This window comes from Narcine bancroftii, unplaced genomic scaffold (genome assembly GCF_036971445.1).
Source record: "Narcine bancroftii isolate sNarBan1 unplaced genomic scaffold, sNarBan1.hap1 Scaffold_160, whole genome shotgun sequence".
Taxonomy (NCBI): domain Eukaryota; kingdom Metazoa; phylum Chordata; class Chondrichthyes; order Torpediniformes; family Narcinidae; genus Narcine; species Narcine bancroftii.
In genome coordinates, this window is record NW_027211895.1 from 12,113,182 (window position 1) to 12,139,822 (window position 26,641).

Below are 26,641 nucleotides of genomic sequence, written 5' to 3' on the forward strand. Positions count from 1 at the left end.
CTTCCTCCTATTTTCTTGCACTATTTATTTATTTAGTTTTCAAATGTAATTTATAGCAATGTTTGCACTGTGACCTGCTGTAAAACAATGAATTTCGTGACATGTTCATGACAATAAATACTGATTTTGGTTCTGATTCTTTTAAATTAAAGTATTTTCAGCCCAGTAGAAACCAATTCCTTCTGAGCTGCCCAATTACAGGGTGGGAGGAATCTGGAGACCCCAGGGAAATCCCTCACAGAAACAGGGTGAACGTACAAACTCCTTACAGACAGTGCAGGATTCAAACCTGATCACTGGCCCTGAAACAGCATTGCACTAACCACTAAACTATCCATACCACCCATAATCTCCCCACAATCCCCTTGTGCAGCCTTGCAGGAGCCAATGAGGTCATCTTATAGAGGGTCATGAGATCATGAGCTCAGTCTTTTCCCCCAGAGTAGATGAGTCGAGACTAGAGGGTGTAGGTTGAGGTGAAAGGGATAAGGTACAAGTGGGGCAAGATAGTCCACATCCAGAAGAAACTACAATGAAGCTCCATGTACAATGAAGATATTTGAAAGTATTTGGACAGATATATGGGTAGGAAGGGTTGAGAAGGAGATGGACTAAATACAGGCAAATGGGACAAGCCCAGAATGCCAACAGTTGCATGGGGAGATGGACCGAAGGGCCTGTTCTGTTTTATAGGACTCCAAGACTCTCATTCTTCTAAACTCCAGAAGATACAGTCATGGACTTCTCGGTTGTTCCGGAGGGTAAGCACAGCCTGGTGAATCTGCATGCCACCCCTACTATGGCAAGAACATCCTTTCTCAGGCAAGGAGAGAAAACTGCTCGCAATACTCCAGGTACCATCTTAGCCCTGGCCAATTGATGCAAGAAGTCTTTACTTCTCAACTCAAATCCTCTTGTAATTAAGGCAAACATCCTATATACCTTCAGAAATCACTTGTTGCATTTCACATTGGCCTTCAGAGGCTTTTCTATAAACACAGCCAATTTCCATCGAATATCCTCGTTATCCAACCATTAAACAGTTTACAATTTCTCTGGTTTGTGAACCAAAGTGGATGACTTCATAGTTTCCACATTATACTCTATCAGCCAGGCTCCCACCCACTCTTACAGCTTGGACAGATTCCCTGAAGCCCATTCTCTTCCTCTCATCAACTCACATTGCTTCCTGTCTGTTAAAGTCTGTCAGCAAACCTGGATCAGTTACATTTAATCCCCTTAGCCAACTCATTTCCGGATTGGAGCAGCTGGGGGTGAATCCTCGATCCCCACTGTCAATAACAATTCACAATCCATATTATCCTTCCTTGCTTACAAGCTACAAGGCCATTCACCCATACAGTCTATACTGATTTACAGGGCAATCACATCCCTTACTAAATTGCTCTGTAACCCACTCCCATCAATTCTCCCCAGATTCAAACCTTTAACCAATTAACCTACCAAAATGCACTTCTGTGGGATGTGAGAGGAAACCGGAGCCCCCAGGGGGAAACCCATGCGCTCACAGGGAGAACATGCAATCTCCACACAGACAGCGCCAGAAAAGGGGATTGAACCTGGGTGCCTGAAGCTGAGGTAGACATGTTGTTATGATTGGTGAGAGGAAGACTAGAACTAGGGGACAGAGCCTGAAGATTCAGAGTAGAAGATTTGAGATGGAGATGAGGGACTGCCTTTCCCAGAGGGTGGTGAATCTGTGGAATTCGCTGCCCAGTGAAGTGGTGGGGGGGGGGGGGCAACCCCAGTAAATATATGGAAGACAAAAGGTAAACTTGGAAGTCTGCAGACACCGTGGATGAAATAAAAACACGACACTGGAGAAACAGCAGGTTAAACAGCGTCCTTTATGTAGCAACGGCAAGGAGACAAACCAGTGTTGGGCCTTGAGCCCCTCATCAAAGAATGGGAAATGGCAGTAGGCATCTGAACAAAAGTATAGGAAGGGGAAAGGGTGCTCATAAGGCAGGAAGTGATAGGTGGAGAAGGGAGGGTGGGGACAGCAGAGATCAAGAGGAGGAAGAATGGCTGGAGGAAGGGAGGGAGAACTGGAAAGCGGGGGGGGGGGGGGGGGGCGGCGGGGAGAGCAGGTTAGCAGAGAAGTCGAGGTTAATGCCATCCAGTTGGAGAGGGCCCAGACGGGAAATCAGGTGTTGTTCCTCTCATTTCCGGGTGGTCTTGGTGGGATAGTACATGAGGTCACGAGTGTAAAAGTGAGCACAGAACTGAAATGTTTGACTAGTGGTAGGTCCCTGTCACTGGTACGGATGGAGTGAAGTGATCTCCCAGACTGCGCCCAGTCTCTCTGATGTAGAGACGGCTACAGCAGGAGCCCCAGATACAGAAAATCTGTCCTGCAGATACACGTGAAGTGATGCTCAACATGAAAGGCCGGTTTGGGGCCCAGTCCGTGGTGAGGGAGGATGTGTGGGCGCAAGTGTGGCACCTCCTGTGGCTCAGGGGAAGATGCCTGGGGGTGGGGGGATGATTGGTGGGGAGGGATGAGTTGATGAGAGAGTCATGGAGGGAGCGGTCCCTATGGAAGGTAGAGCAGGACGGAGAGGGGAAGATGCCGGGGGAGTGGGATGATTGGTAGGGAGGGATGAGTTGACGAGAGAGTCATGGTGGGAGAAGTCCCTATGGAAGGCAGAGCAGGACGGAGAGGGGAAGATACCGGGGGAGGGGGGGATGATTGGTGTGGACGGATGAGTTGACGAGAGAGTCATGGAGGGAGCGGTCCCTACGGAAGGCAGAGCAGGACGGAGAGGGGAAGATGCCGGGGGAGTGGGATGATTGGTAGGGAGGGATGAGTTGACGAGAGAGTCATGGTGGGAGAGGTCCCTATGAAAGGCAGAGCAGGACGGAGAGGGGAAGATACCGGGGGAGGGGGGGATGATTGGTGTGGACGGATGAGTTGACAAGAGAGTCATGGAGGGAGCGGTCCCTATGGAAGGTAGAGCAGGATGGAGAGGGGAAGATGCCGGGGGAGTGGGATGATTGGTAGGGAGGGATGAGTTGACGAGAGAGTCATGGTGGGAGAGGTCCCTATGGAAGGCAGAGCAGGACGGAGAGGGGAAGATACCGGGGGAGGGGGGGATGATTGGTGTGGACGGATGAGTTGACAAGAGAGTCATGGAGGGAGCGGTCCCTACGGAAGGCAGAGTAGGACGGAGAGGGGAAGATACCGGGGGAGGGGGGGATGATTGGTGTGGACGGATGAGTTGACAAGAGAGTCATGGAGGGAGCGGTCCCTACGGAAGGCAGAGTAGGACGGAGAGGGGAAGATACCGGGGGAGGGGGGGATGATTGGTGTGGACGGATGAGTTGACAAGAGAGTCATGGAGGGAGCGGTCCCTACGGAAGGCAGAGTAGGATGGAGAGGGGAAGATACCGGGGGAGGGGGGGATGATTGGTGTGGACGGATGAGTTGACAAGAGAGTCATGGAGGGAGCGGTCCCTACGGAAGGCAGAGTAGGACGGAGAGGGGAAGATACCGGGGGAGGGGGGGATGATTGGTGTGGACGGATGAGTTGACAAGAGAGTCATGGAGGGAGCGGTCCCTACGGAAGGCAGAGTAGGACGGAGAGGGGAAGATACCGGGGGAGGGGGGGATGATTGGTGTGGACGGATGAGTTGACAAGAGAGTCATGGAGGGAGCGGTCCCTACGGAAGGCAGAGTAGGATGGAGAGGGGAAGATACCGGGGGAGGGGGGGATGATTGGTGTGGACGGATGAGTTGACAAGAGTGTCATGGTGGGAGAGGTCCCTATGGAAGGCAGAGCAGGACGGAGAGGGGAAGATACCGGGGGTGGGGGGGATGATTGGTGTGGACGGATGAGTTGACAAGAGAGTCATGGAGGGAGCGGTCCCTACGGAAGGCAGAGTAGGACGGAGAGGGGAAGATACCGGGGGAGGGGGGGATGATTGGTGTGGACGGATGAGTTGACAAGAGAGTCATGGAGGGAGCGGTCCCTTCGGAAGGCAGAGTAGGACGGAGAGGGGAAGATACCGGGGGAGGGGGGGATGATTGGTGTGGACGGATGAGTTGACAAGAGAGTCATGGAGGGAGCGGTCCCTACGGAAGGCAGAGTAGGATGGAGAGGGGAAGATGCCGGGGGAGGGGGGGATGATTGGTGTGGACGGATGAGTTGACAAGAGTGTCATGGTGGGAGAGGTCCCTACGGAAGGCAGAGCAGGACGGAGAGGGGAAGATACCGGGGGTGGGGGGGATGATTGGTGTGGACGGATGAGTTGACAAGAGAGTCATGGAGGGAGCGGTCCCTACGGAAGGCAGAGTAGGATGGAGAGGGGAAGATGCCGGGTGAGGGGGGGATGATTGGTGTGGACGGATGAGTTGACAAGAGAGTCATGGTGGGAGAGGTCCCTATGGAAGGCAGAGCAGGACGGAGAGGGGAAGATACCGGGGGAGGGGGGGATGATTGGTGTGGACGGATGAGTTGACAAGAGAGTCATGGAGGGAGTGGTCCCTACGGAAGGCAGAGCAGGACGGAGAGGGGAAGATACCGGGGGAGGGGGGGATGATTGGTGTGGACGGATGAGTTGACAAGAGAGTCATGGAGGGAGAGGTCCCTACGGAAGGCAGAGCAGGACGGAGAGGGGAAGATGTCTCTACTAGTGGGATCCTGTTGTAAGTGCTGAAAGATGATGTGTTGGATGCAGAGCCTGGTGGGCTGGTAGTTGAGGATAGAGGCAGAGGGGCCAGGGCAGATGAACAGGAAATGGAGGAGATGCAGGTGAGGACTGAGTTGATGGCGGTGGAGGGGAAACCATGTTTGTGGAAGAAGGCAAACATTTCAGAAGATCTGGAGTGGAAGACGTCGTCTTGGGAACAGATGCGGCAAAGACAGAGAAATTGAGAGAAGGGAATAGAATCCTTGCAGGGGACAGGGTGAGGATGTGTAGTCAAGGGAGTTAGAGGTTTGTAATACATGTCAGTCATCTACAGTTAATGCTGAACAAATTGTCAGATGCTGCTTCACTCTTTGGCCTGACCAACAGCCTGGACAAGACTGAAGTTCTCCATCAGTCCGTGCCAAACATCAACACCATACAACTACAAATCACTGTTGATGACACCACTTGACAAATGTAAATAGATTCAAATAGTTGGGGAGCATCATCTCGAGTGATGGGTCTTTGGACAAAGAAATAGACTCCATGATCAGCAAGACTGTGGGGAGGCTGCGTACCAGAGTGCTCCATCAGTACAATGTCCGCATCTCCACAAAGCTGGAAGTCTACAGAGCTGTGGTCATCTCCTCTCCCCTATACGGATGTGAGACCTGGACTCTCTACTGACGTCATATCAAACAACTGGAGAAATTCCACATGTGGGCCCTCCGTTCCATTCCCTTTCCCCATACGGATGTGAGTCCTGGACTCTGCAATGACGTCACGTCAAACTGGAGAAATTCCACATGTGGGCCCTCCGTTCCATCCCCTCTCCCCTATACGGATACGAGACCTGGACTCTGTACTGACATCACATCAAACTGGAGAAATTCCACATGCGGACCCAGACCCTCCGTTCCATCCCCTCTCCCCTATACAGATGTGAGTCCTGGACTCTGTACTGATATCGCATCAAACTGGAGAAATTCCACATGTGGGCCCTCTGTTCCATCCCCTTTCCCCATACGGATGTGAGTCCTGGACTCTGCAATGACGTCACGTCAAACTGGAGAAATTCCACATGTGGGCCCTCCGTTCCATCCCCTCTCCCCTATACGGATACGAGACCTGGACTCTGTACTGATATCGCATCAAACTGGAGAAATTCCACATGTGGGCCCTCCGTTCCATCCCCTCTCCCCTATACAGATGTGAGTCCTGGACTCTGTACTGATATCGCATCAAACTGGAGAAATTCCACATGTGTGCCCTCTGTTCAATCCCCTTTCCCCATACGGATGTGAGTCCTGGACTCTGCAATGACGTCACGTCAAACTGGAGAAATTCCACATGTGGGCCCTCCGTTCCATCCCCTCTCCCCTATACGGATACGAGACCTGGACTCTGTACTGACATCACATCAAACTGGAGAAATTCCACATGCATGCCCTCCATTCCATTCCTCTTCCCTATACAGATGTGAATCCTGGACTCTGTACCGACATTACATCAAACTGGAGAAATTCCACATGCGGACCCAGACCCTCCGTTCCATCCCCTCTCCCCTATACAGATGTGAGACCTGGACTCTGTACCGATGTCACATCCGTTACAAGCCGAAAGGACCCCAAAACCCAGCAGCAATAGACATTCACCAAGACAAGTGGTTTTTAAAACAAGTTATTTTTAATCAACTTTAAACATGAAAACAGAATCAAACGTTAACTTATCTCTACACTTAACTAACCCAAATGAATCCCCTTCTAATTCTAAGCGCATGTATATGTAATGTGTGTGTAAATTTAAGAAAAATTCTATGGTTCACAGTTCAATCTCACTTCTTCTTCTTCCAAGTTCTCTGGATGCAGGCAATTCCTATACTGTGCACAGTATTTAACATGTATAAAGTTCACCAGGCTTTGGTGCTCGAAAGGTAAATGTTTACCACTCAGGAAGGTTCTTGTAGGGTTTGTAGAGAGAGATTTGTTGTTCCAGGATTTCCACAACTGAGGTATCACCATTAGTCACCTCAATGTCTCGCTGATGAAACTTTCCCCATCAGGGTTTTCCAGATGGTAACTTCTTTCTTCAAGCTACCACGGAGTTCCATTCCTCTTATTCCAAAAGGAACATCAGACAGATAGCACTTTGAGCCATCCACTGCTTTTGGAACTTTTCATCAGTTTCAACCAGCTCTTCCTGGTTTGCACTGTGTCACACATACACAAGCTGAGAGGGCTTCTCTTCTCTCCCTCCCTCTCTTTCCAACTGAAACTTCCAGCAAAAACATGTGATTCACTCACTTGCAAAAATCCCCACCTTCTTCAGCAAACAACAGGAATTATTTCTTCTGCTCAAGCTGTTGTTAGATAAACAAACCCCAGGAGTGACCTTCTTGTAAGCACTCTGCAGAAAGGTACTTGTAGCTATTCTAGCACCAGTTCATAACAATGGTCATTCATTTTATGCTGTCAGTTCAATTAACACCTTCTTGTGAATGTACATAACATTCTCCAGAAATCTTCAATATTTCTTCAGTCTTTCAAATCAGATCTGTTTTAAAATGTGTGTATGTATGTAACTTACTCTAAATCTTACCAATTCTACCCAAATATTACCAAATTCTCCCAAATATTTATCCATTACACATCAAACTGGAGAAATTCCACATGCGGTCCATCCTTTCCATCTCCTCTCCCCATATGGATGTGAGACCTGGACTCTGTACTGACGTCACATCAAAATGGAGAAATTCCACATGCGTGCCCTTCATTCCATTCCTCTCCCCTATACAGATGTGAATCCTGGACTCTGTACCGACATCACATCAAACTGGAGAAATTCCACATGCAGGCCCTCCGTTCCAATCCCCTTTCCCCATATTGATGTGAGACCTGGACTCTGTACTGACATCACATCAAACTGGAGATATTCCACATGCAGGCTCTCCGTTCCATCACCTCTCCCCGTAAGGATGTGAGACCTGGACTCGGTACTGACGTCATGTCAAACAACTGGTGAAATTCCACACGTGGACCCTCCATTCCATCCTTGGCATCTGTTGGCAAGCCTCTGTCTCCAACCTGGAGGGCTTGGGTCGCGTAAAACCCATCAGCATTGACTCCCTGGTCATCAGAGCCCAGATGTGGTGGGTGGGACACATCATCAGAATGGACGACCACCATATGCCTCGCCAGCTGCTCTATAGTGAGCCTCAGACTGGAAGGAGACCTCAAGGTCATCCACGGAAGTTTTATAAAGACGCTGTGAAGGAAACCCTACACTACTGAGGCATCCAGCCAAGACAGCTCGAAACTGCGGCTGCTGACAGAGCCCGTTGGCAAACCCTATGCACTGAAGACAGACGCTGCCAAAAACTGGTGGAAAACCGTGAACGATGTCGCAAAGCAGCAGCCACGGTTATTACAACAACGGACTCCAGTTCCCCCATTGTGCTTCCAGACTAGGACAGCAAAGTCACTTTCGTGTCCACAGATGAACTGCACAACCACGTGCCTTCTTCGAACCAATGGACAACCAATAATATGTCAGTGGAAAGCTTGTCTTCTGATGGAGACAGAGAGATCCAGAAAGGGGTGAGTGTTGTCAGAGATGGACCAGGTGAGTTTGAGATTGGGGTAGAAGTTGGCTGTGAAGTGCATGAAGTTTACAAGCTAATCACAGGTGCATGAGGCAGCCCCGATATAGTCGTCGATTTACAGGAGGAAGAGATGAGGGGTCTTGCCTGAGTCAGCTTGCAGCATGGATTACTCCACAAAGCCCAGACAGCCAGGCATAGCTGAGACCTGTGTGGGTACCCATGCCACTCCTTTAATCTGGAGGAAGTGGGATGAGTTAAAGGAGAAGTTATTGAGGGTGAGGACAAGTTGTGCCAGGCGGGGGAGGGTGGTGGTAGAGGGTGACTGGTCAGGTCTTTGGTCAGGAAGAAGCAAAGTCCTTTCAGACCTTTTATGTGGGGGATGGAGATATGAAAGATTGGTCATCAATTGTGACGATGAGGCAGTCCGGTTCAGGGAATCTAAAGTCGTTGAGGAGATGGAGGGCATGTGATGTCACGGATGTAGGTGCGGAGGGATTGGACCAGGGGAGAAAGGATAGAGTCAAGGCAAGATAAAACTAATGCTGTGGGACAGGGAGCCAGCAGAGACCATGGGTTTACCCGGGTGGCTGGATGTGTGTATATTAGGTAGGATATATCTCTTGAACGGGGATGGGGGACAACGAGGTTGCCAGCCATGTGGGGAGGTGACCAGAGGTGACGAGGTTGGAGATAGTACTAGAAACTCCGCCCTCCACTCTCTCCGCAACAATCCCAACCTCACCATCAAATCTGCAGATAAGGGTGGTGCTGTTGTGGTCTGGCGCACTGACCTCTACATGGCTGAGGCCAGTCAACAGTTCTCAGAGACCTCTCACAGGACCCCCCCCACAGCTCAGCAAGCCACTGTCTCCAACCTCTATCTCTGGTCACCCTGCACCCCCCCCATCCCCCACAGCCGCCAACCTCATTGTCCTCCATCCCCGCACTGCGTGCTATCCCAATCGATCTGCAGGCGACACCATTGTCACCACACTTCACCCACCTGGAAAATAATGACTCATCTATTCAAGTGCTGTTCATAGGCTTCAGCATACCATTCAACACACTCACACCGCCGCACCTGATTAGGAAGCTGAACCTGCTGGGCTGAAACACCTTTCTCTGTAACTAGACCCTCAACTTCCTGACTGGAAGGCCTCAGTCAATCTAGATCAGAAACAGCATGTCCAACACCATCACAGTGAGCACAGGAGGCCCCAGGGCTGTGTGTTCATCCCACTGCTGTCTACCCTGATGGCCCAGGACTGTGCAGCGAGATAGTTTTAATCACATCAAGTTTGAGGACAACACGACTGTGGTGGGGCTCATCAGCAAGAATGATAAGCCAGATTACAGGGAGAAGGTCCAATCACTAATGGACTGGCGCAGAGACAACAACTTACACCTGAATGTCAACAAGACAAAGGAGATGGTGGTGAATTTCAGGAGAGCCCAGGAGAATCCCTCTCCACTGACCATCAACGACTCCACCATCGAGGTAGTCAAGATCACCAAATTCCTTGAGCATGCACCTGGTGGAGGATCTCTCCTGGTCCCCCAACACCACATTCATTGCCAAGAAGGTCCAACAACACCTCTACTTCCTGTGGCGGTTGAGGGAAGTTCAGCTTCCACCCTCCACCCTCACTACATTCTACAGGGGATGCATTGAGAGCATCTTATCTAACTGCATCACTGCCTGGTTCGGCAACTGCAAGTCCCTGCAGCAGATAGTAACGGCTGCTGAGAGGATTATTGGGTTCTCTCTCCCTGCCATGATGGACATTTATGACGGCCGTTGCTTGAGGAAAACATAAACATCATGAAGGGCTCCACACACCCCTCCTGCAATCTGTCCTCCCTCCTGCCATCTGGGTATAGGTACCTCACGACCAGTTTTTTCCCCCAAGCCATGAAGCTTCTGAACTCTGAGGGCACAGGGCTAGCATATGTAACATGATATTTATGTGATATGATATTTATTAAAAGTTTCTGATGTAATTTATCCAAGTTTATAACCAGTTCCACTGTCCGGAGAAACGCTATCCCATTTTCACTGTACACTGCAATGGTCATGGTGCGAACGACAAATAAACACGACCTGATTTGACTTAATAAGGTATCATGTCACACTTATCCGGATGGAACTCCATTTGCCATTTCTCTGCCCAACTCTGCATCCTGTCAGTATCCAATTACAGCCTATGTCAACTCTCTACACAGTCCACAACACCTCCAACCTTCAAATCATCTGCAAACTTACTGATCCAAGTCATTTGCAAAGACCATAAAGATCCCCATGGAACATCACAGGCCCACCGACCTCCAGGCAGAATATGTTCCATTAACTGCTACCCTCTGTGGACGAACCAATTCCAGATTCATGCTGAGAAGTTTTCATGGACCTCATGCCTTTCTGGATGGGAAACCTTGTCAAACATCCACATTGAATGGTGGGTGAGGCTTGATGGGCCAAATAGCCTCCTCACGCTCGTGTTTTCTTAGATCTTTAAGTGCGTCCACAATTCCTCTATATCTTTATTTGTCATAAATTCTTGTCTCTGTAATTCAGGTCCATATTTACCCCTCCTTTTCCCCTATGAAAGCTCTCAATATCCATTGATAAATTCCTCACGTTGAATGATCCCACACAAACTTTCCCCTTATCCAACAACGATACGAGAGTTCTGAATGGATTAAAAAGCATCTTAAAACTTACCTTTGCAAAGTCACGGAGATCAAACAGATCGAAAGCATCAAACAGGTGGTTCCGACGCATGCCAAATGTGTCACAACAGGTGGAAAGGAAAATCCGAATGTTCTTCAGGCAGAGGAACTGTTGAGGAAAAGAATCTTCAGGTGAGCAGATTGTGGCAGTGTTGGAGCCCACAATGTCCACATCCCAAAGTAAATTTGTTAGAGTTACTCTTCCTCAGGAGTTTGCGGAGTTAGGTACGACACCAGAAATCATGGCAAATTTCCACAGTGGTGTGATGGAAAGGGTGGTGATCAGCTGCATCCCAGTCTGGTATGGGGACACCACTATCCCTGCCCAGTTACACCTAATTAACCCACATCCCCGGTATGTTTTGAACAGTGGGAGAAAACTGGAGCCCCCGGAGAAAACCCGCACAGATATGGGGAGAACGTACAAACTCCTTACAGACAGCACAGGATTCAAACCCCAGTCCCAATCACTGGCGCTGTAACCGCCACACCGTCTGTGCTGCACTCTGACAATAAATCTGAAATCTGACATAATATGTGCAGGCCCATTGAGTCCATGCTGACCAACGTCAATACTGATCCAACACTGATCTAATTTTATTCTCCCCACATTCCCAACCTCTCTCATGCAGATTCTAGATCACTGGTGCTCGCATCTCTGGCTCTTTGGCTCAGAAGAGAAGGGGAGAGAAGATGCCAGCTGTAGTGATTGGGAATTCAATGGTAACAGGGAATAGATTTAGACTTTGTGGATGAGAATGAGACTCTAGAATAGTACGTTGTCTCCTAGATGATAGGGCAAGGGGCATCTCAGATCAAATCCACAACATTCTTAAGCAAGATCAGAATGATGTGGGTATGAAGGGTGATGAAGTCCTGAGATGCGAGGTTAAAGGAAGGGACCTCCAGAGTTGTGGAGACACATTGAAACACACGCAAATGCTGGTGAGGATAGAAATGAGCAGATAATACAGCTGAATATGTGACAAGAGACATGCAGGAGGGGGAGCTTCAGATTCTCAAATCATTGGGGTCTCTTCCAGGGAAAGTGGGATTTATTCTAAGTGCAGAGGGACCAATATTCTTGCCGAAACTTTTACTAGTGCTGACTAGTTGGGAGGAGGTATAGGGGTGGGTGTTAAACCCGTGATGATGGGGTCTGGGAACCAGAGCAGAGAGCAAAGTGGTTGTGAAAAAATGTTGTCAACCTGCAGAGAAGGCGGGAAATAGAAAGGGTTGAACGTGGTAATTATAATATTCTAAGTCATCTATTTCAATTCAAGGACGATTTGAGGAAAGGCAGATGGATCAGCATGTGGAATTAGGACAGTGGCCATTCGTAAACCTTAGTTGCAAGAGGGGCCGGGCAGGCAACTCCATGTTCTGAGGTTCTGTTGTTTTCGATGCGATAGATAGAGAGGGAGGGATGAAAGAGGAGGGATGGTATTGCTCATCAGGGAAATTGTCACAGCAGTGTTCAGACAGGATGGACCAGAGGGCTCATTTACTAAGGTTGTGTGCATGGAACAGAGAAATTGAAAAGGGATGTTCTCATTAATGGGATATTATAGACCATTCAATAGTCAGTGAGAATTGAAGGAGCCAATGTAATAAACCAGATGCACGATGCTGTGTTGACCTGTGTAAACCAACTCCACAACAATCTAATCCTTCCCTCCATCACATCTATAACCCTCTATTTTTCTGACATCCATGTTCCTGTCTATGAGTCTTTTGAATATTCTCTTCTACCAGCCTCCACCACCACTGGCTGGTAATGTGTTCCAGGCACCCACCACTCTGAATAAAGAACTTTCCTCCATTCAGCTGAAACAGATGTCCCTGGAACTTGCTATTTTCGCCCAGGAAAAAGGTGCTCTCTGTCCATCTGATCCAACCCCCCTCATAACCTTACATATCTCTATTAAGACTCCTCCCATCCTTTATCACTCCAACGAGAAAAGCCCCAGCTCAGTTCACCTTGCTTTGTAAGACACAATCTCCAATCCATGCAACGTGCTGGTAAATTTCCTCTGCTTTTGAAAGACTATTAGATAGGCTCATGAATGCAAGAAAAATAGGTTATGGGGTGTGAGGTAGGGACAAATGAGATGGTTGTGGAGTAGCTTTCCAAAGGTTGGAACAACATAATGGGCTGATGGGCCTGTAAGGCTCTGTGTAACTATGCTGTAAAGGAGGTGCAGAACAGAAAGGGGCAAGAAGGCCAAATCAGATACTTGAGGAGTACAAGTAGGAAAAGACAAACAGGAAATCTGGAAGGCATGAAGTTCCTCTGGCAGACAAGGTGTTTGAAAATCCCAAGAAATTCCACTGATATATTAAGGAAAGCAAGGAACAAAATTGTCCCTTTTGAAGAGCAAAGTGGTTGGCTTTGTATGGAGCCAAAAGAGGTGGGGGAAATCTGAAATGGGTTTTCTGCATCTGTATTTACTCAGGAGGTGGACAACGAGTCTACAGAAGGGAGGCAAACAAGCAGCAAGGTTGTGGGCCCAATGGAGGTTACAGAGGTGGAGGAGATTGCTTCCTTAAAGCAAATAAAGGTGGATAAATCCCCAGGGCCTGGCCAGATATTACCTCAGTCCTCCAGGAAAGCTGGTATAGGAATTGCAGGGGCCCCCAGCAAAGGTATTTAAAACGTCCTTCAACACAGGAGTGGTACCAGAGGATTGGAGGATAGCTCCCGTTGTTCCTTTGGCTTTGTGAGTGGTAGGTCATGTTTAACCAATCTTTTTGAGTATTTTTGCGGAAAGTTGATAAAGGCTAAGGATATGGTCTACATGGACTTTATCAAGGCCTTTGACAAGGTCCCACATGGGAGCTTAGTCAAGAAGGTTCAGACGCTGGGTATTCAGGATTAGGTAGAAAACTGAATTACACAATGGGAGAAACCAAGAGGCGGTTGTCAAGGATTGGCAGTCTTACTGGAGGCCTGTGACTAGTGGTGTGCCTCAGGGATAGGTACTGGGACCAATCCATATTAATGATTGTCATCTATATCAATGACCTGGATGATAATGTGGGAAATTGGATCAGTAAGTTTGCAGATGACACAAAGATTAGACGAGTTGTGGACAGTGAAGGTTTTCAAAGCTGCAGAGGGATCTGGACCAGCTGGAAAAATGGGCTGCAAAATGGCAGATGGAATTTAATGCAGACAGAGAATAATCCTCAGGTCAGGTACATGTGCAGGAGTGCAGCTGGGGGTGAGGAAGCCTCCTGTGACAATCTCCGAGCCTTCAGAGTTGAAAACAAGCCCTTCATCCCATCTTGTGCATCTTGGCAAGCTGTCTGTCTGAGCTCAACCCACTTACCTGCACTTGATTTGTGTATCTCTAAACTTTTCCACATCCCTGTTTCTTAAATATTGTAATTAGACTCCCATCTACCACGTCCTTTGGCAGCTCATTCCACAGACGCACAACCCACTGTGTAGAGGTTGTTCCTCAGGTTTTTCAAAAATTTTATTGACTCTCACCTAAACCCATGCCTTTTAGACCACTCCCGACTGTGGAGTAAAAACTGTGTCCATTCACCTCATCTATGCCACTCATGGAAAAGTTGGTCGAAAGAGTTTTTATCCATGTTGTAAAACTCAATGGTTTTATATACCTCAAAAAGGTCTCCCTTCAGCCTCCTTTAGTCCCAGTCTATCCAACCTCTTCCTTGTAACTCAACCCCTCCAGTTCTGGTGACATCCAGCGAATCTTTTCTGCACCCTTTCCACATTGATGCCAACCTTTTCATAGCTGGGTAACCAGACCTGACACATGATGAAGTGTGGTCTCAGCTGCATCTTGTACAGTTGTAACATGACATCCTAGCTCGTGAACTCCGTGCCTTGACCAGTGAAAACAAATGTGCCCAGACTTCTTCACCACCCCATCCGTGTCACCTCTTTCAGCTAACTCCAAGCCTGTATCCCCAAGTCTCTCTGTTCGACAACTTTCTCCAGAGCCCTTCCTCTCCTTGTATTCATCCTGCCCTGGTTTAACCTACCAAAGTGCGACACCTCACACGTGTCTGAGTTAAATTCCATGTCATTTCCTTGATGCATTCCCCCAGTTCATCAACTTTATTCACTGTTCCACACACCACCAATTTTGGTGCCTCGACAAACTTACAGACCACATTAACTGATTGTTACCACTGGAGAGATAGTAACAGGGTGAGGGAGGGGGGCAAAGAAATAGCAGGCAAATCCACAAGTAATTTAGAATATAGAACACTACAGCAGAGTACAGGCCCTTGGGCCCCTTGATGTTGTGCCAACCCATGAGAATGAGGATTATTGTGCTGGTAGAAACACAATCAGCTCCGACCAGAATTTAACATGGAACTACGTACATTACGATAAAAACATACAATAAACCATATGCAACTAAAACTCTCTGTTCTAACATGAATTGTTGAAAATGACTGATGATAAAATCAAAGGGCAGTACCACTCAGCGCTGTGAATTGGTCTTTAACATTCTCACGGCTCCATGAAAAAAGCTCTTTTGAAGCCCAGTGGTGCTCAAGCAAAAGCTCCTGTAGTGTCTGTCCGTTGGGTGGAGAGTAAATAGTTCATGGTTAGGGTGTGTTGCGTCTTTAATGATATACATCGGCCCTTATAGGTAGATACAATGGGAGGCAGTTGCATCCCAACAATCCATTGGGCAGTTTTCACTACCCACTGGAGTGCCTTCCTGTCTTGTACAGTACAATTCCCAGACCACACCGAAGTACGGTAAGTCAGCACACTCTCAATCTATAGAAATCCAACAGATGCAACTTCCTTGTGCATCTCAAAAGATAAAGACATTGTGGTGCCTTTGTAATCAAAATTGATTTCAGGGAGCAAGTGATATCAGTGGAGATATGGACCCCAGGAACGTAAAGCTCTGGGAATGCTCCACCAGTACTCCACTGATGCAAATCGGGACACGAGTGTGGCTTCTGCCTGTCTAAAATCCACAAGAATCTCCTTGGTCTTTTGAGTACTGAGTGCAGATTGTTCTCGGCAGGTGCTGAACCTCCCCTATAGGCCATTTCATCATCCCCTGTGATCAGGCCCACCACCGTAGTGTCATCTGCAAAGTTTATAATTAAGTTTGAGTTGTACATGGGAACGAAGTTGGAGGTAAAGATGGAATACAAAAGGGGGCTCAGCATGCAACCCTGGGGCATTCTGGTATTCATGGTGAGACTGGAGGAACAAATATTGCCCAGCCTAACAGACTGGGGTCTGTTAGTAAGGAAATCCAGAATCCAGTTGCAAAGGGATGGGCTGAAACCATACAAACAAAGTTTGGTCGTCAGGTTTGATGGCCCAAAAGTGATGAAAGCTGAACTGTAATCAATGAATAGAATTCCATCTAAGAGTTAGGGCTATCAAGAGGAGTCAAAATAGCGCTGTAGAAATGGCATCCTCCATCGACCTGTTAGTACGATAGGCGAATTGATGTTGACCCAGAGTGACATGCAAAGACGATTTCAAGTGAGATAGAACGAACCTCTCAAAACCTACCCTCCAAAAAACCTAAACCCATTCCATGTGCCTGCCTAAAAGTCTCTTCAATATCACTATTGCTTCAGTCTCCACGGCCACCCTACAAAGGCATTCTAGGCCCCCACAACACATTGACAGCTGAAGAAGGGCTAAACCCTGCTCCCACTTTCCATGGATACTGTATGAGCTGCTGAGTTTCTCCAACAGCTTTGTGTATTGCACCAACACACTCTGACCCTTTCTCTCCATTGATGCTGCCTGACCCATCAAATTCTTCCAGCCCACCCAGCACTCGCTTTGTTCTCGCTGCTGCCATCGGGAAAGAGGTCTCGGTGCCACAAGACTCGCACCAGCAGGTTCAGGAACAGCTGCTCCCCCTCCACCATCAGATTCCTCAACCACAAACTCAATCAGGGACTCATTTAAGGACTCTCACTTGTGCACTTTATTGATTTTCTTTGTTCTCTCTGTATTGTACAGTTTGTTTACATTTGTTTTCTGTTTACAGTTCTTTATTTGTTTACACGTTTACGCTGTGTACAGTTTATTTTTTGCACTACAAATTAAAGGTAATTCTCCTATGCCCACAGGAAAAAGAAATCTCAGGATTGTATATGATGTCATGTATGTTCTCTGATAATAAATCTGGAAAACTGAAATCTGAAAATCTAATGAAACCCAGCATCCCATCGGCTTTATAAACTGTCCTGCCAATCTGTATGGTGACCTTGAGGGATGTATGGATTTGGAGCCAAAGGTCCCTCTGTTCATCCACATTTCTAAGTATCTGACCATCATTCCTGTACTCTGCCTTCTTGTGTCATTCCAAAATGCTTCACTTCACACTCCATCTGCTACTTTTCTGCCCAACTCTGCATCCTGCCGACATCCTGTTATAATCTTCAGCTCCATCCTCAACTCCTACAACCTTTGTATCATCCACAAACTTCCTGACCTGTCCTTCCGCCTCTTCTACTTCTTCATCCAGGTCATTTTGTGTTGTTTTTCACTGTGGAAGACACCAGCAATGTGCCAGAAATTTCAGTTTCAAGGGCCAGAAGTGGGTATAGACATTTTATAGTGGTGTACAACTGCTAAATGTTGGGGATGTTGAAAAGTCTGGAGGTGGATGAATCACCTGGACCCGTGTTTGTAATGAGGTAGCTGAAGAGATTGTAGAGGCATTAGCGGGGTACTCCCTCTCTAGACACCCCAAATTCAGTCTCCTCAGCCTTCTGAAGAAATTATAGAGGCATTAGAATCACGAGATTCTGAAATGGTTCTGGAGGACTAGAAAATTGCAAATGTCACTCTATTCTTTAAGAAGGGAGGAAGGCAAAAGGAAATTTTCGACTGGTTGGCCTGTTATCTGTGGTTGGTGGAATATTAGGATCTATTATTAAGCATGAGGTTCGGGGTACATGGAGACAGAAATCAGCATGGTTTCCTTCAGGGGAAATCTTGCCTGAGAAACCAGGTGGAGGAACTAACAAAAAGGACAGATAATGGAGAGTCAGTGGATATGGTTGCCTTAGATTTTCAGACAGTCTTTGATGAGTTCCCACACAAGGAAGCCCCTGGTATTACAGGGGTAGATAATTGGCTGATTTTCAAGAGGCAAAGATAAAGGGGCCCTTTCTGGTTGGCTGCCAGTGACTAGATAGGGAGATTGCTTCATTTCACGTAATATGTTGGTGATTTGGATAAAGGGATTGATGGCTTTGTGTTGAGGAGGCAAGGATGCAGAAGGCCCTCAACACGTCTGGAAATTGGGCAAGGAAATGGCAGAGAAAGGTTGCCAACCCAACACATTGACAGCTGAAGAAGGGCTAAACCCTGCTCCCACTTTCCATGGATACTGTATGAGCTGCTGAGTTTCTCCAACAGCTTTGTGTATTGCACCAACACACTCTGACCCTTTCTCTCCATTGATGCTGCCTGACCCATCAAATTCTTCCAGCTTCTCTTGGTTCAACATTGAATCCAACTGGCTACCTCATCCTGGATCCCACATTGTCTGACCTTCAAGACCAGATGGGACCAAGTCAGAGCCCTTGCCTTAGGGACAAGTCCATTGCAATGCCCTTGTCAATGCAGTGTCACCACAGTGCTTGCCTTTCCAGATGCTGGTTGATCCTGTCCCATCACTGACATTCCCTACTACATCCTGTGGTTCTCTCATTTGTCTTTGCAACCTTTCTTCAATCAAAGCCCATCACGAGCCACCCTCCAGACTTGGGCACCACACCCTTGGCTAATAACAATATGAATATCCCTGGCAGGGCCCCTCTGAAATTGATTCCGCCCAGGACAGACGAGAAGGGCCTGAGAGTTTGTAAACCTCCTTCTTTTGTAACATCGTCACTAGACTATGGACCAAAATGTAAAGTTGTAAGTTGGGAGCAGATTCCATTGGATTCTCACTCCCCTGCTCTGCTGCTCTTATGGGAGATCACATGGACAATCCAGTCTCTCCCTAGAGACCCCAACGCCAACCCCCGATGAGTAAATTAAACAAAACCATTACGTGTAGAGGTCGCTTTTCAGACAAGGGACAGCTGAGGGAGCGACGCCGGGGAGTGAGGAAAGGAAGAGGGAGCGACGGCGGGGAGAAAGGGGGTGCTGCCAGGGGTGGGGGAGGAAGAGGGAATGCCACCGTAGAGAGAGGGAGCGCCGCCGGGAAAGGTGGGGAGGAAGTTGGAGCGCCGCCGGGAAAGGAGGGGAGGAAGTGGGAGCGCCGCCGGGAAAGGAGGGGAGGAAGTGGGAGCGCCGCCGGGAAAGGAGGGGAGGAAGTGGGAGCGCCGCCGGGAAAGGAGGGGAGGAAGAGGGAGCGCCGCCGGGAAAGGAGGGGAGGAAGAGGGAGCGCCGCCGGGAAAGGAGGGGAGGAAGAGGGAGCGCCGCCGGGAAAGGAGGGGAGGAAGAGGGAGAGCCGCCGGGAAAGGAGGGGAGGAAGAGGGAGCGCCGCCGGGAAAGGAGGGGAGGAAGAGGGAGCGCCGCCGGGAAAGGAGGGGAGGAAGAGGGAGCGCCGCCGGGAAAGGAGGGGAGGAAGAGGGAGCGCCGCCGGGAAAGGAGGGGAGGAAGAGGGAGCGCCGCCGGGGAAGGAGGGGAGGAAGAGGGAGCGCCGCCGGGAAAGGAGGGGAGGAAGAGGGAGCGCCGCCGAGAAGTGGGGGGAAGGAGGAAGAGGGAGCGCCGCCGGGAAAGGAGGGGAGGAAGGGAGGGAGCGCCGCCGGGAAAGGAGGGGAGGAGCGCCGCCGGGGGGAGGGAGGGAGGGAGCGCCGCCGGGGGGAGGGAGGGAGCGCCGCCGGGGGGAGGGAGGGAGGGAGGGAGCGCCGCCGGGGGGAGGGAGGGAGGGAGGGAGCGCCGCCGGGGGGAGGGAGGGAGGGAGGGAGCGCCGCCGGGGGGAGGGAGGGAGGGAGGAAGCGCCGCCGGGGGGAGGGAGGGAGGGAGGGAGCGCCGCGGGGGGAGGGAGGGAGGGAGGGAGCGCCGCCGGGGGGAGGGAGGGAGGGAGGGAGCGCCGCCGGGGGGAGGGAGGGAGGGAGGGGAGCGCCGCCGGGGGGAGGGAGGGAGGGAGGGAGCGCCGCCGGGGGGAGGGAGGGAGGGAGGGAGCGCCGCCGGGGGGAGGGAGGGAGGGAGGGAGCGCCGCCGGGGGGAGGGAGGGAGGGAGGGAGCGCCGCCGGGGGGAGGGAGGGAGGGAGGGAGCGCCGCCGGGGGGAGGGAGGGAGGGAGGGAGCGCCGCCGGGGGGAGGGAGGGAGGGAGGGAGCGCCGCCGGGGGGAGGGAGGGAGGGAGGGAGCGCCGCCGGGGGGAGGGAGGGAGGGAGGGAGGGAGGGAGGGAGCGCCGCCGGGGGGAGGGAGGGAGGGAGGGAGGGAGGGAGGGAGCGCCGCCGGGGGGAGGGAGGGAGGGAGGGAGCGCCGCCGGGGGGAGGGAGGGAGGGAGGGAGCGCCGCCGGGGGGAGGGAGGGAGGGAGGGAGCGCCGCCGGGGGGAGGGAGGGAGGGAGGGAGCGCCGCCGGGGGGAGGGAGGGAGGGAGCGCCGCCGGGGGGAGGGAGGGAGGGAGCGCCGCCGGGGGGAGGGAGGGAGCGCCGCCGGGGGGAGGGAGGGAGCGCCGCCGGGGGGAGGGAGGGAGCGCCGCCGGGGGGAGGGAGGGAGCGCCGCCGGGGGGAGGGAGGGAGCGCCGCCGGGGGGAGGGAGGGAGCGCCGCCGGGGGGAGGGAGGGAGCGCCGCCGGGGGAGGGAGGGAGCGCCGCCGGGGGGAGGGAGGGAGCGCCGCCGGGGGGAGGGAGAGAGGGAGGGAGCGCCGCCGGGGGGAGGGAGAGAGGGAGGGAGCGCCGCCGGGGGGAGGGAGAGAGGGAGGGAGCGCCGCCGGGGGGAGGGAGAGAGGGAGGGAGCGCCGCCGGGGGGAGGGAGGGGGAGGGAGCGCCGCCGGGGGGAGTGAGAGAGGGAGGGAGCCCCGCCGGGGGGAGGGAGAGAGGGAGGGAGCGCCGCCGGGGGGAGGGAGAGAGGGAGGGAGCGCCGCCGGGGGGAGGGAGAGAGGGAGGGAGCGCCGCCGGGGGGAGGGAGAGAGGGAGGGAGCGCCGCCGGGGGAAGGGGAGAGAGCGTCGCCGGGGGAAGGGAAGGAGCGCCGCTGGGGGTAGGGAAGGAGCGCCGCTGGGGGTAGGGAAGGAGCGCCGCTGGGGGAAGGGAAGGAGCGCCGCCGGGTTGGGGAGGGGGGAAGGATCGCGATGCGGGAGGATCTCTCACCTGTGACATGTGCGGTCGTTGACTGGTATGTTTGATGCTGATACAACCCGGCCGCAGCGCTGAGAGCAGCCGACACAGCAACACTCCGTCCCGCAGGCTCTGCGCCAACTCGAACAGCCGCGCCTCGGGGCTGCTCAGCCGGTGTCCCGGTGGCAGGACCCCGCAGGCTGTCAGCCACAGCGTGCACTGTCGCCACAGCTCCATCCCGGGGCCGCTCTTCACCTCCAGTTCCGACTATGTCGCTCTCGCTGCCGCCTCCTCTCAACCCCTCCCCTCTCCCCCTCCCTTTGCTCTCCTCCCCTGTCTCCCCTCCTCTGCTCTGTCCGGCTCTTCTCCACCCTGTTGTCTCCCCTCCACCCTCTGTCTCCCCTCCACCCTCTTGTCTCCCCTCCACCCTCTGTCTCCCCTCCTCTGCTCTGTCTCCCCTCCACCCTCTTGTCTCCCCTCCACCCTCTGTCTCCCCTCCTCTGCTCTGTCTCCCCTCCACCCTCTTGTCTCCCCTCCACCCTCTGTCTCCCCTCCTCTGCTCTGTCTCCCCTCCACCCTCTTGTCTCCCCTCCACCCTCTGTCTCCCCTCCACCCTCTGTCTCCCCTCCACCCTCTGTCTCCCCTCCACCCTCTGTCCGGCCCCTCTACTCCCTCTCTCTGTTCACCCTTCTCTCACACCCCTCCCAGTCTTTGCTCTCCCAAAGCCGCCGAGCCTTTATTTCTTTTTAGTGTCCGAACCCTTCCGTCCCCTCGTTTGGTCTCTCGTGCACGCGCCCGTCTCCAAGGCGCGCTCCGGCCCATCCGGTGCGTGTCCCCGTCTGCTCTGCGCCCCGGGAATTGCACCCCTTCGGCCAGCGCCCTGTGACCGAGGAGGTTGGCCGGTTCCCTCCAAACCCCAGCCGCTCTCTGTGCTGACCTGTGGCCCCATCTCGCTGCAAGCCCTTTCCCCAGGGTCTCTGCGTCTGGGACCCCCGCAGCTCAGCGCCTTGGACGTGTGCGCCCACCCAGGTGGGAGAGGATGCGGTTATTTTTGTGGACTCGTCAACTTTCAGTTGTATCTCCTCCATAAAAATGGAAGGATGTGAACAGGAACGAGTTGGAGCCCCAGAACTGAGCCCCGCGGTCCCGCTGCAGACGGGCTCCCACGCAGCCCGTGGCGGTGATCTGCTCCCTGCTGGTCAGACCGGTCTCCGTCGCTGGGTTCAGGGAGGCCGCTGCACCGCAGTGTGCGCGCAATTGAAGGAGGGACCTGAACTTCTCAGTGTGCGCGCAATTGAAGGAGGGACCTGAACTTCTGCAGGAGCTGCAATCAGACAGAACCCTTGTGGACAGAAAGAAGCAGGAAGGAACTCAGACAGGACCCAGAAACGTGGCTGGCGAGTGGGTGAATAAAAGTTCCGACGACTGAAAGGAGAAGATACACTTTTATTAGCTTATAACTGAGGGGAGGATCTTCAGAGGGGCTCTGGGTTCAGGCGGGAAACCAGGGTTAAAAACAGGGAGATGGGGGCGTAGTCAACCACCAGTGAATCCCAGTTCAGGCTTTCACCCCTTCCTGCAGAATTTGGGGTCTGTGAATGAAAAACATTGATTTAGAAGATAAAAATAGTAATTTACAAATTTAAATGATCTCTGGAGATCCTGGTGGAGCCCCTTAGCACGGGGGGGGGGGGGGGGTGGGCTTGGACACCTTAGGTCTCCTTGTGAGGGAGGAGAGGTGGGCTGGGTCTCAGGCACAAAGGTGGACCTTCCTCCTGAACCAGATCCCCTGAGGCCCTGGGTGGGGGTGGCAAGAATGAGCTCCGTAGCTCACAGAAGGACCAACAGCACCCCAACGACCCGGGCCAACAGCTCTCTGTTCCAGCAGGTGCCAGGCCCCTGATGGAGACGGTGTCCTCCCTGTCATCCAGGTACTCCACATGGGATTGGCACGGGGCAGTTTCACCCTTTCCACCAGGGCGTCGGTCTTGCTTCTCCTTTTTAACCTGTCCGTTCCCCTGGGGGTTGTAGCTAGTCGCCCTGCTGGAGGTGATGCCTCTCGCCAGCAGGTACTGACGTAGCTCATCACTCATAAAGGATGAGCCCCAGTCACTATGAATATAGCTGGGATACCTGAACAGGGCAAAAATGGAGTCTAGGCCCTTTATGATTGACGAAGTGGATGTTTATGGACGGAATGGTGAACGGGAAGCGGGAGTACTCGTTAATGACAGAGAGAAAGAAGGCGTTCCCATTTGTGGAGGGGAGAGGTCCCTGTAGAGCTCGTTGAAAGAATCAAAGACTTGTTGATCCAAACCAAGGCTTTTATTAGCAAAAGACAGGAGCTCTTCACAGGTGGCCGACCAGTCCGGAATGATCCAACCTGACTAGGGACACAACCCTTTAAGGCCCAGACAATAGGTGTGGCTTAGCTCTCAGCCAATCGCTGTAAGCACAGTCTAGATACTGTAACTATATACACTATGTACATTGGTGATAGATCTGTACTATCAGATTCACCCCTTCTTGGAGAACTGACCCTGGGAAAAAAAAACAAAAACAAGGGAGAGAATGAAAGGAAGGGGTAGGTCAAGGACTGTAGCGGTCAGGGGGACTGACCATCCGGCGTGACCGCCATGGTGCCGGGATTGAGGTCGCTGGAGTGGTGTCGCCAGCGGGCTCGTCGGGTGCGACTGCTCCGTTGCTCAATTCCCCAGTCGTGTGGTCGGCAGGGTGGCCCGGGTCGTTGGGGTGCTGTTGGTCCTTCTGTTGCGGCACGGGGCCTGGGGAATAAAAAGTTGGGGAAGGTTGGGTTGGGGGGTTTGCTGGGTCTACCGTGTCCTGAGCTAGGTCTCGCACCGAAACAGTGTCCTCCCGCCCGTCTGGGAACTCAACGTAGGCGTAATGTGGGTTTGCTTGGAGTAGAGTCACTCGGTCGACCAAGGGGTCGTTCTATGAGTGCCGGACGTGGGGTCACTAAAGGACGGGGCCAGGGACGGTGAGCCATGCTGGTACAGTGGTTCCTGATTCGGATTTCCTCGGGAAAAGGAACATCCTTTTGTGGGGGGTAGCATTTGTTGCAGTACATAGGAGGGAGCGGATGGAGTGTAAGGCACTAGTGAGAACCTCCTGCCAGTGAGAGGTGGGGAGACCTTTAGACCGGAGAGCCAGTGTAACCGCTCTCCATATGGTGGCATTCTCCCTCTCGACCTGGCCGTTACCACGTGGGTTATAGCTCATGGTCCTGCTTGAAGCGATACTACACTCCAGAAGGTACTGTTGCAGCTCTGCGCTCATGACTGAGGACCCCCTATCACTGTGGATGGAATTGGGGTACCGGAAGATGGTGAAAATACTGTGAAGGGCCTGTATCACTGAGGTGGCAGTGGTGTCTGGGCAGGGCAGAGCGAACGGGAAGCGGGAGTACTCGTCGATGGCCGTAAGGATGTAGGTATTATGGTTGGTCAAAGGTAGGGGCCCCTTAAAGTCTACGCTAAGATGCCCGAAGGGGCGGGTGGCCTTGATAACGTGGGAGTTATCCGGACGGATGAAATGGGGCTTGCATTCAGCGCACACCGAACAGGCTCGGGTAATGGAGCGAATCTCCTCGACTGTGTAGGGTAGGTTGCGCGCCTTCACAAAGTGGGCAAACCTAGTGACTCCTGGATGACAGAGCGTCTCATGGAGTTTCTGTAGGCTGTCCATCTGTATGCTGGTGCACGTCCCCCTGAAGAGCGCGTCAGGCGGGTCGTTGAGCTTACCAGGCCGGTACAGGATGTCATAGTTAAAGGTGGAGAGTTCGATTCTCCATCTGGCGATTTTGTCGTTTTTTTATCTTACCACGCTGGGTGTTGCTGAACATGAAGGAGACCGCGCGTTGATCAGTCAACAGTGTAAAGCGCCTCCCAGCGAGGTAATGTCTCCAATGACGCACTGCTTCAATAACACTAAACCAGCAATGCTCTCATCCCCTCACCAGAGCAATGGAACTGATTAAAGTGCATGGACACTACACCAATTGCTTATTTGACTCTGGGTCAACTGACAGTTTTATCCAGCCAGATCTGGCCCTCCGTTGGGGACTTGACATTATCCCCACTACCCAGAGGATCTCATTAGCGACGAGGTCGCACTCGACTCGGATAAAGGAGTATTGCATCGCCACGCTGGAAGTACAGGGCGTAACGGTCACCCACTTCAAATTATTCGTCCTTCCCCAATTGTGCACCCCAGTGTTGCTGGGATTAGACTTTCAGTGTCAGTTCCGAATGGTGTCCCTACACTTTGGGGGACCCCACGCCCCCCTCTCGGTCTGCCATTGCCCCACCCCCGAAGCACCCAAGCAACCTGCCTCCGTGCCCCGGGGCCAATCCTGCGGCCTTTCCACACTCCGGATTACCCCGCCAGCACTCTTTGCAAACCTCACCCCTGGCTGGAAGCCTGTGGCCACCAAAAGTCGGCAATATAGTTACGAAAACAGACAATTCATTAGGAGTGAGGTGCGTAGATTGCTGGATGAGGGCATCATCGAACCCAGTTCAAGCCCCTGGAGAGCCCAAGTGACAGTAACTATATACACTATGTACATTGGTGATAGTTTGAAAGGCCTGGACGACTTGATCAGGTGCGCCTTTGTGGGGCGGTTGAAGTGTGGCTTGCACTCCGCGCAGACCTGGTCATTTCCCTGATGTCTTCCATGGAGTAGGGCAGATTGCACGCCTTGACAAAATGAGCCATGTGGGTCACCCCTGGATGGCAGAGCTCATTATGTAGAGACTGCAGTTGGCCGGAGTGTGCAGAGGCACAGCTTCCTCTGGATAAGGCATCTGAAGGGTCATGAAGGGCTCCAGGCTGATGGATAATGTCATAATTGTAGGTGAAGAGCTCGATCCTCTACCTAGCAACCTTGTCATTCTTGATTTTTCCCCTCTTGACATTATTGATCAATGCAACCGAGCTCTGGTCAGTGAGGAGTATAAACCTTCTACCAGTGTCTCCAGTGCCTTATGGCTTCTACAATGGCTTGAGCCTCCTTTTCCACAGATGGGTTCCGGAGCTCATGGTCTTTTAATGTCCGAGGGGGGAAAAAATTCAACTGCTCTGCCCACCTGGTTGAGGGTAGTGGCCAAGGTTATGTCCGAAGCATTGCTTTCCACTGGAAAGGTACATTCTCGTCCACCGTGTGCATGGTGGCTTTTGCAATATGGTTCCGGAAGTGGTAAAAAGCCGTTTGGGCTTCAGCCGAGAGGATCAGTGGCTTTTAAGAGAGGACGAACCTTATCAGTGTATTGAGGGATCCACTGGGCGTAATATGAGAAAAACCCCAGGCATCTCCTCAAAGCCTTTGTGGTCCTGGGGATGGGGAGCTCTAACAGGGGGTGCATCTTTTCGGGATCAGGCCCAATGATGCCATTCTCCACCACTTGGCCAAGGATAGCTAGAC

General features: G+C 52.0%; 2 protein-coding genes across 3 annotated transcripts in view; both read right to left on the reverse strand.

Annotated features, from left to right (window-relative positions):
- LOC138750515 (guanine nucleotide exchange factor VAV3-like) overlaps positions 1-21,499 on the reverse strand; it is a 280,714-nt gene extending 259,215 nt beyond the window's left edge. For both annotated transcript variants that reach the window (XM_069912593.1, XM_069912594.1), the window contains exons 1-2: positions 21,232-21,499; positions 10,974-11,090 (exon numbers count right to left, since the gene is read on the reverse strand). In XM_069912593.1, the coding sequence (XP_069768694.1) occupies positions 10,974-11,090; positions 21,232-21,435 (321 nt within the window). In that variant the 5' untranslated portion in view covers positions 21,436-21,499. The remainder of the gene's footprint in view (positions 1-10,973; positions 11,091-21,231) is intronic.
- Positions 21,500-22,624: 1,125 nt separating this feature from the next.
- Positions 22,625-26,641, reverse strand: part of LOC138750514 (mitochondrial adenyl nucleotide antiporter SLC25A24-like) — a 99,792-nt gene continuing 95,775 nt past the window's right edge. Inside the window, exon 10 of the mRNA XM_069912591.1 lies at positions 22,625-22,790. Coding sequence (XP_069768692.1) covers positions 22,765-22,790 — 26 coding nt within the window. The 3' untranslated portion in view covers positions 22,625-22,764. The remainder of the gene's footprint in view (positions 22,791-26,641) is intronic.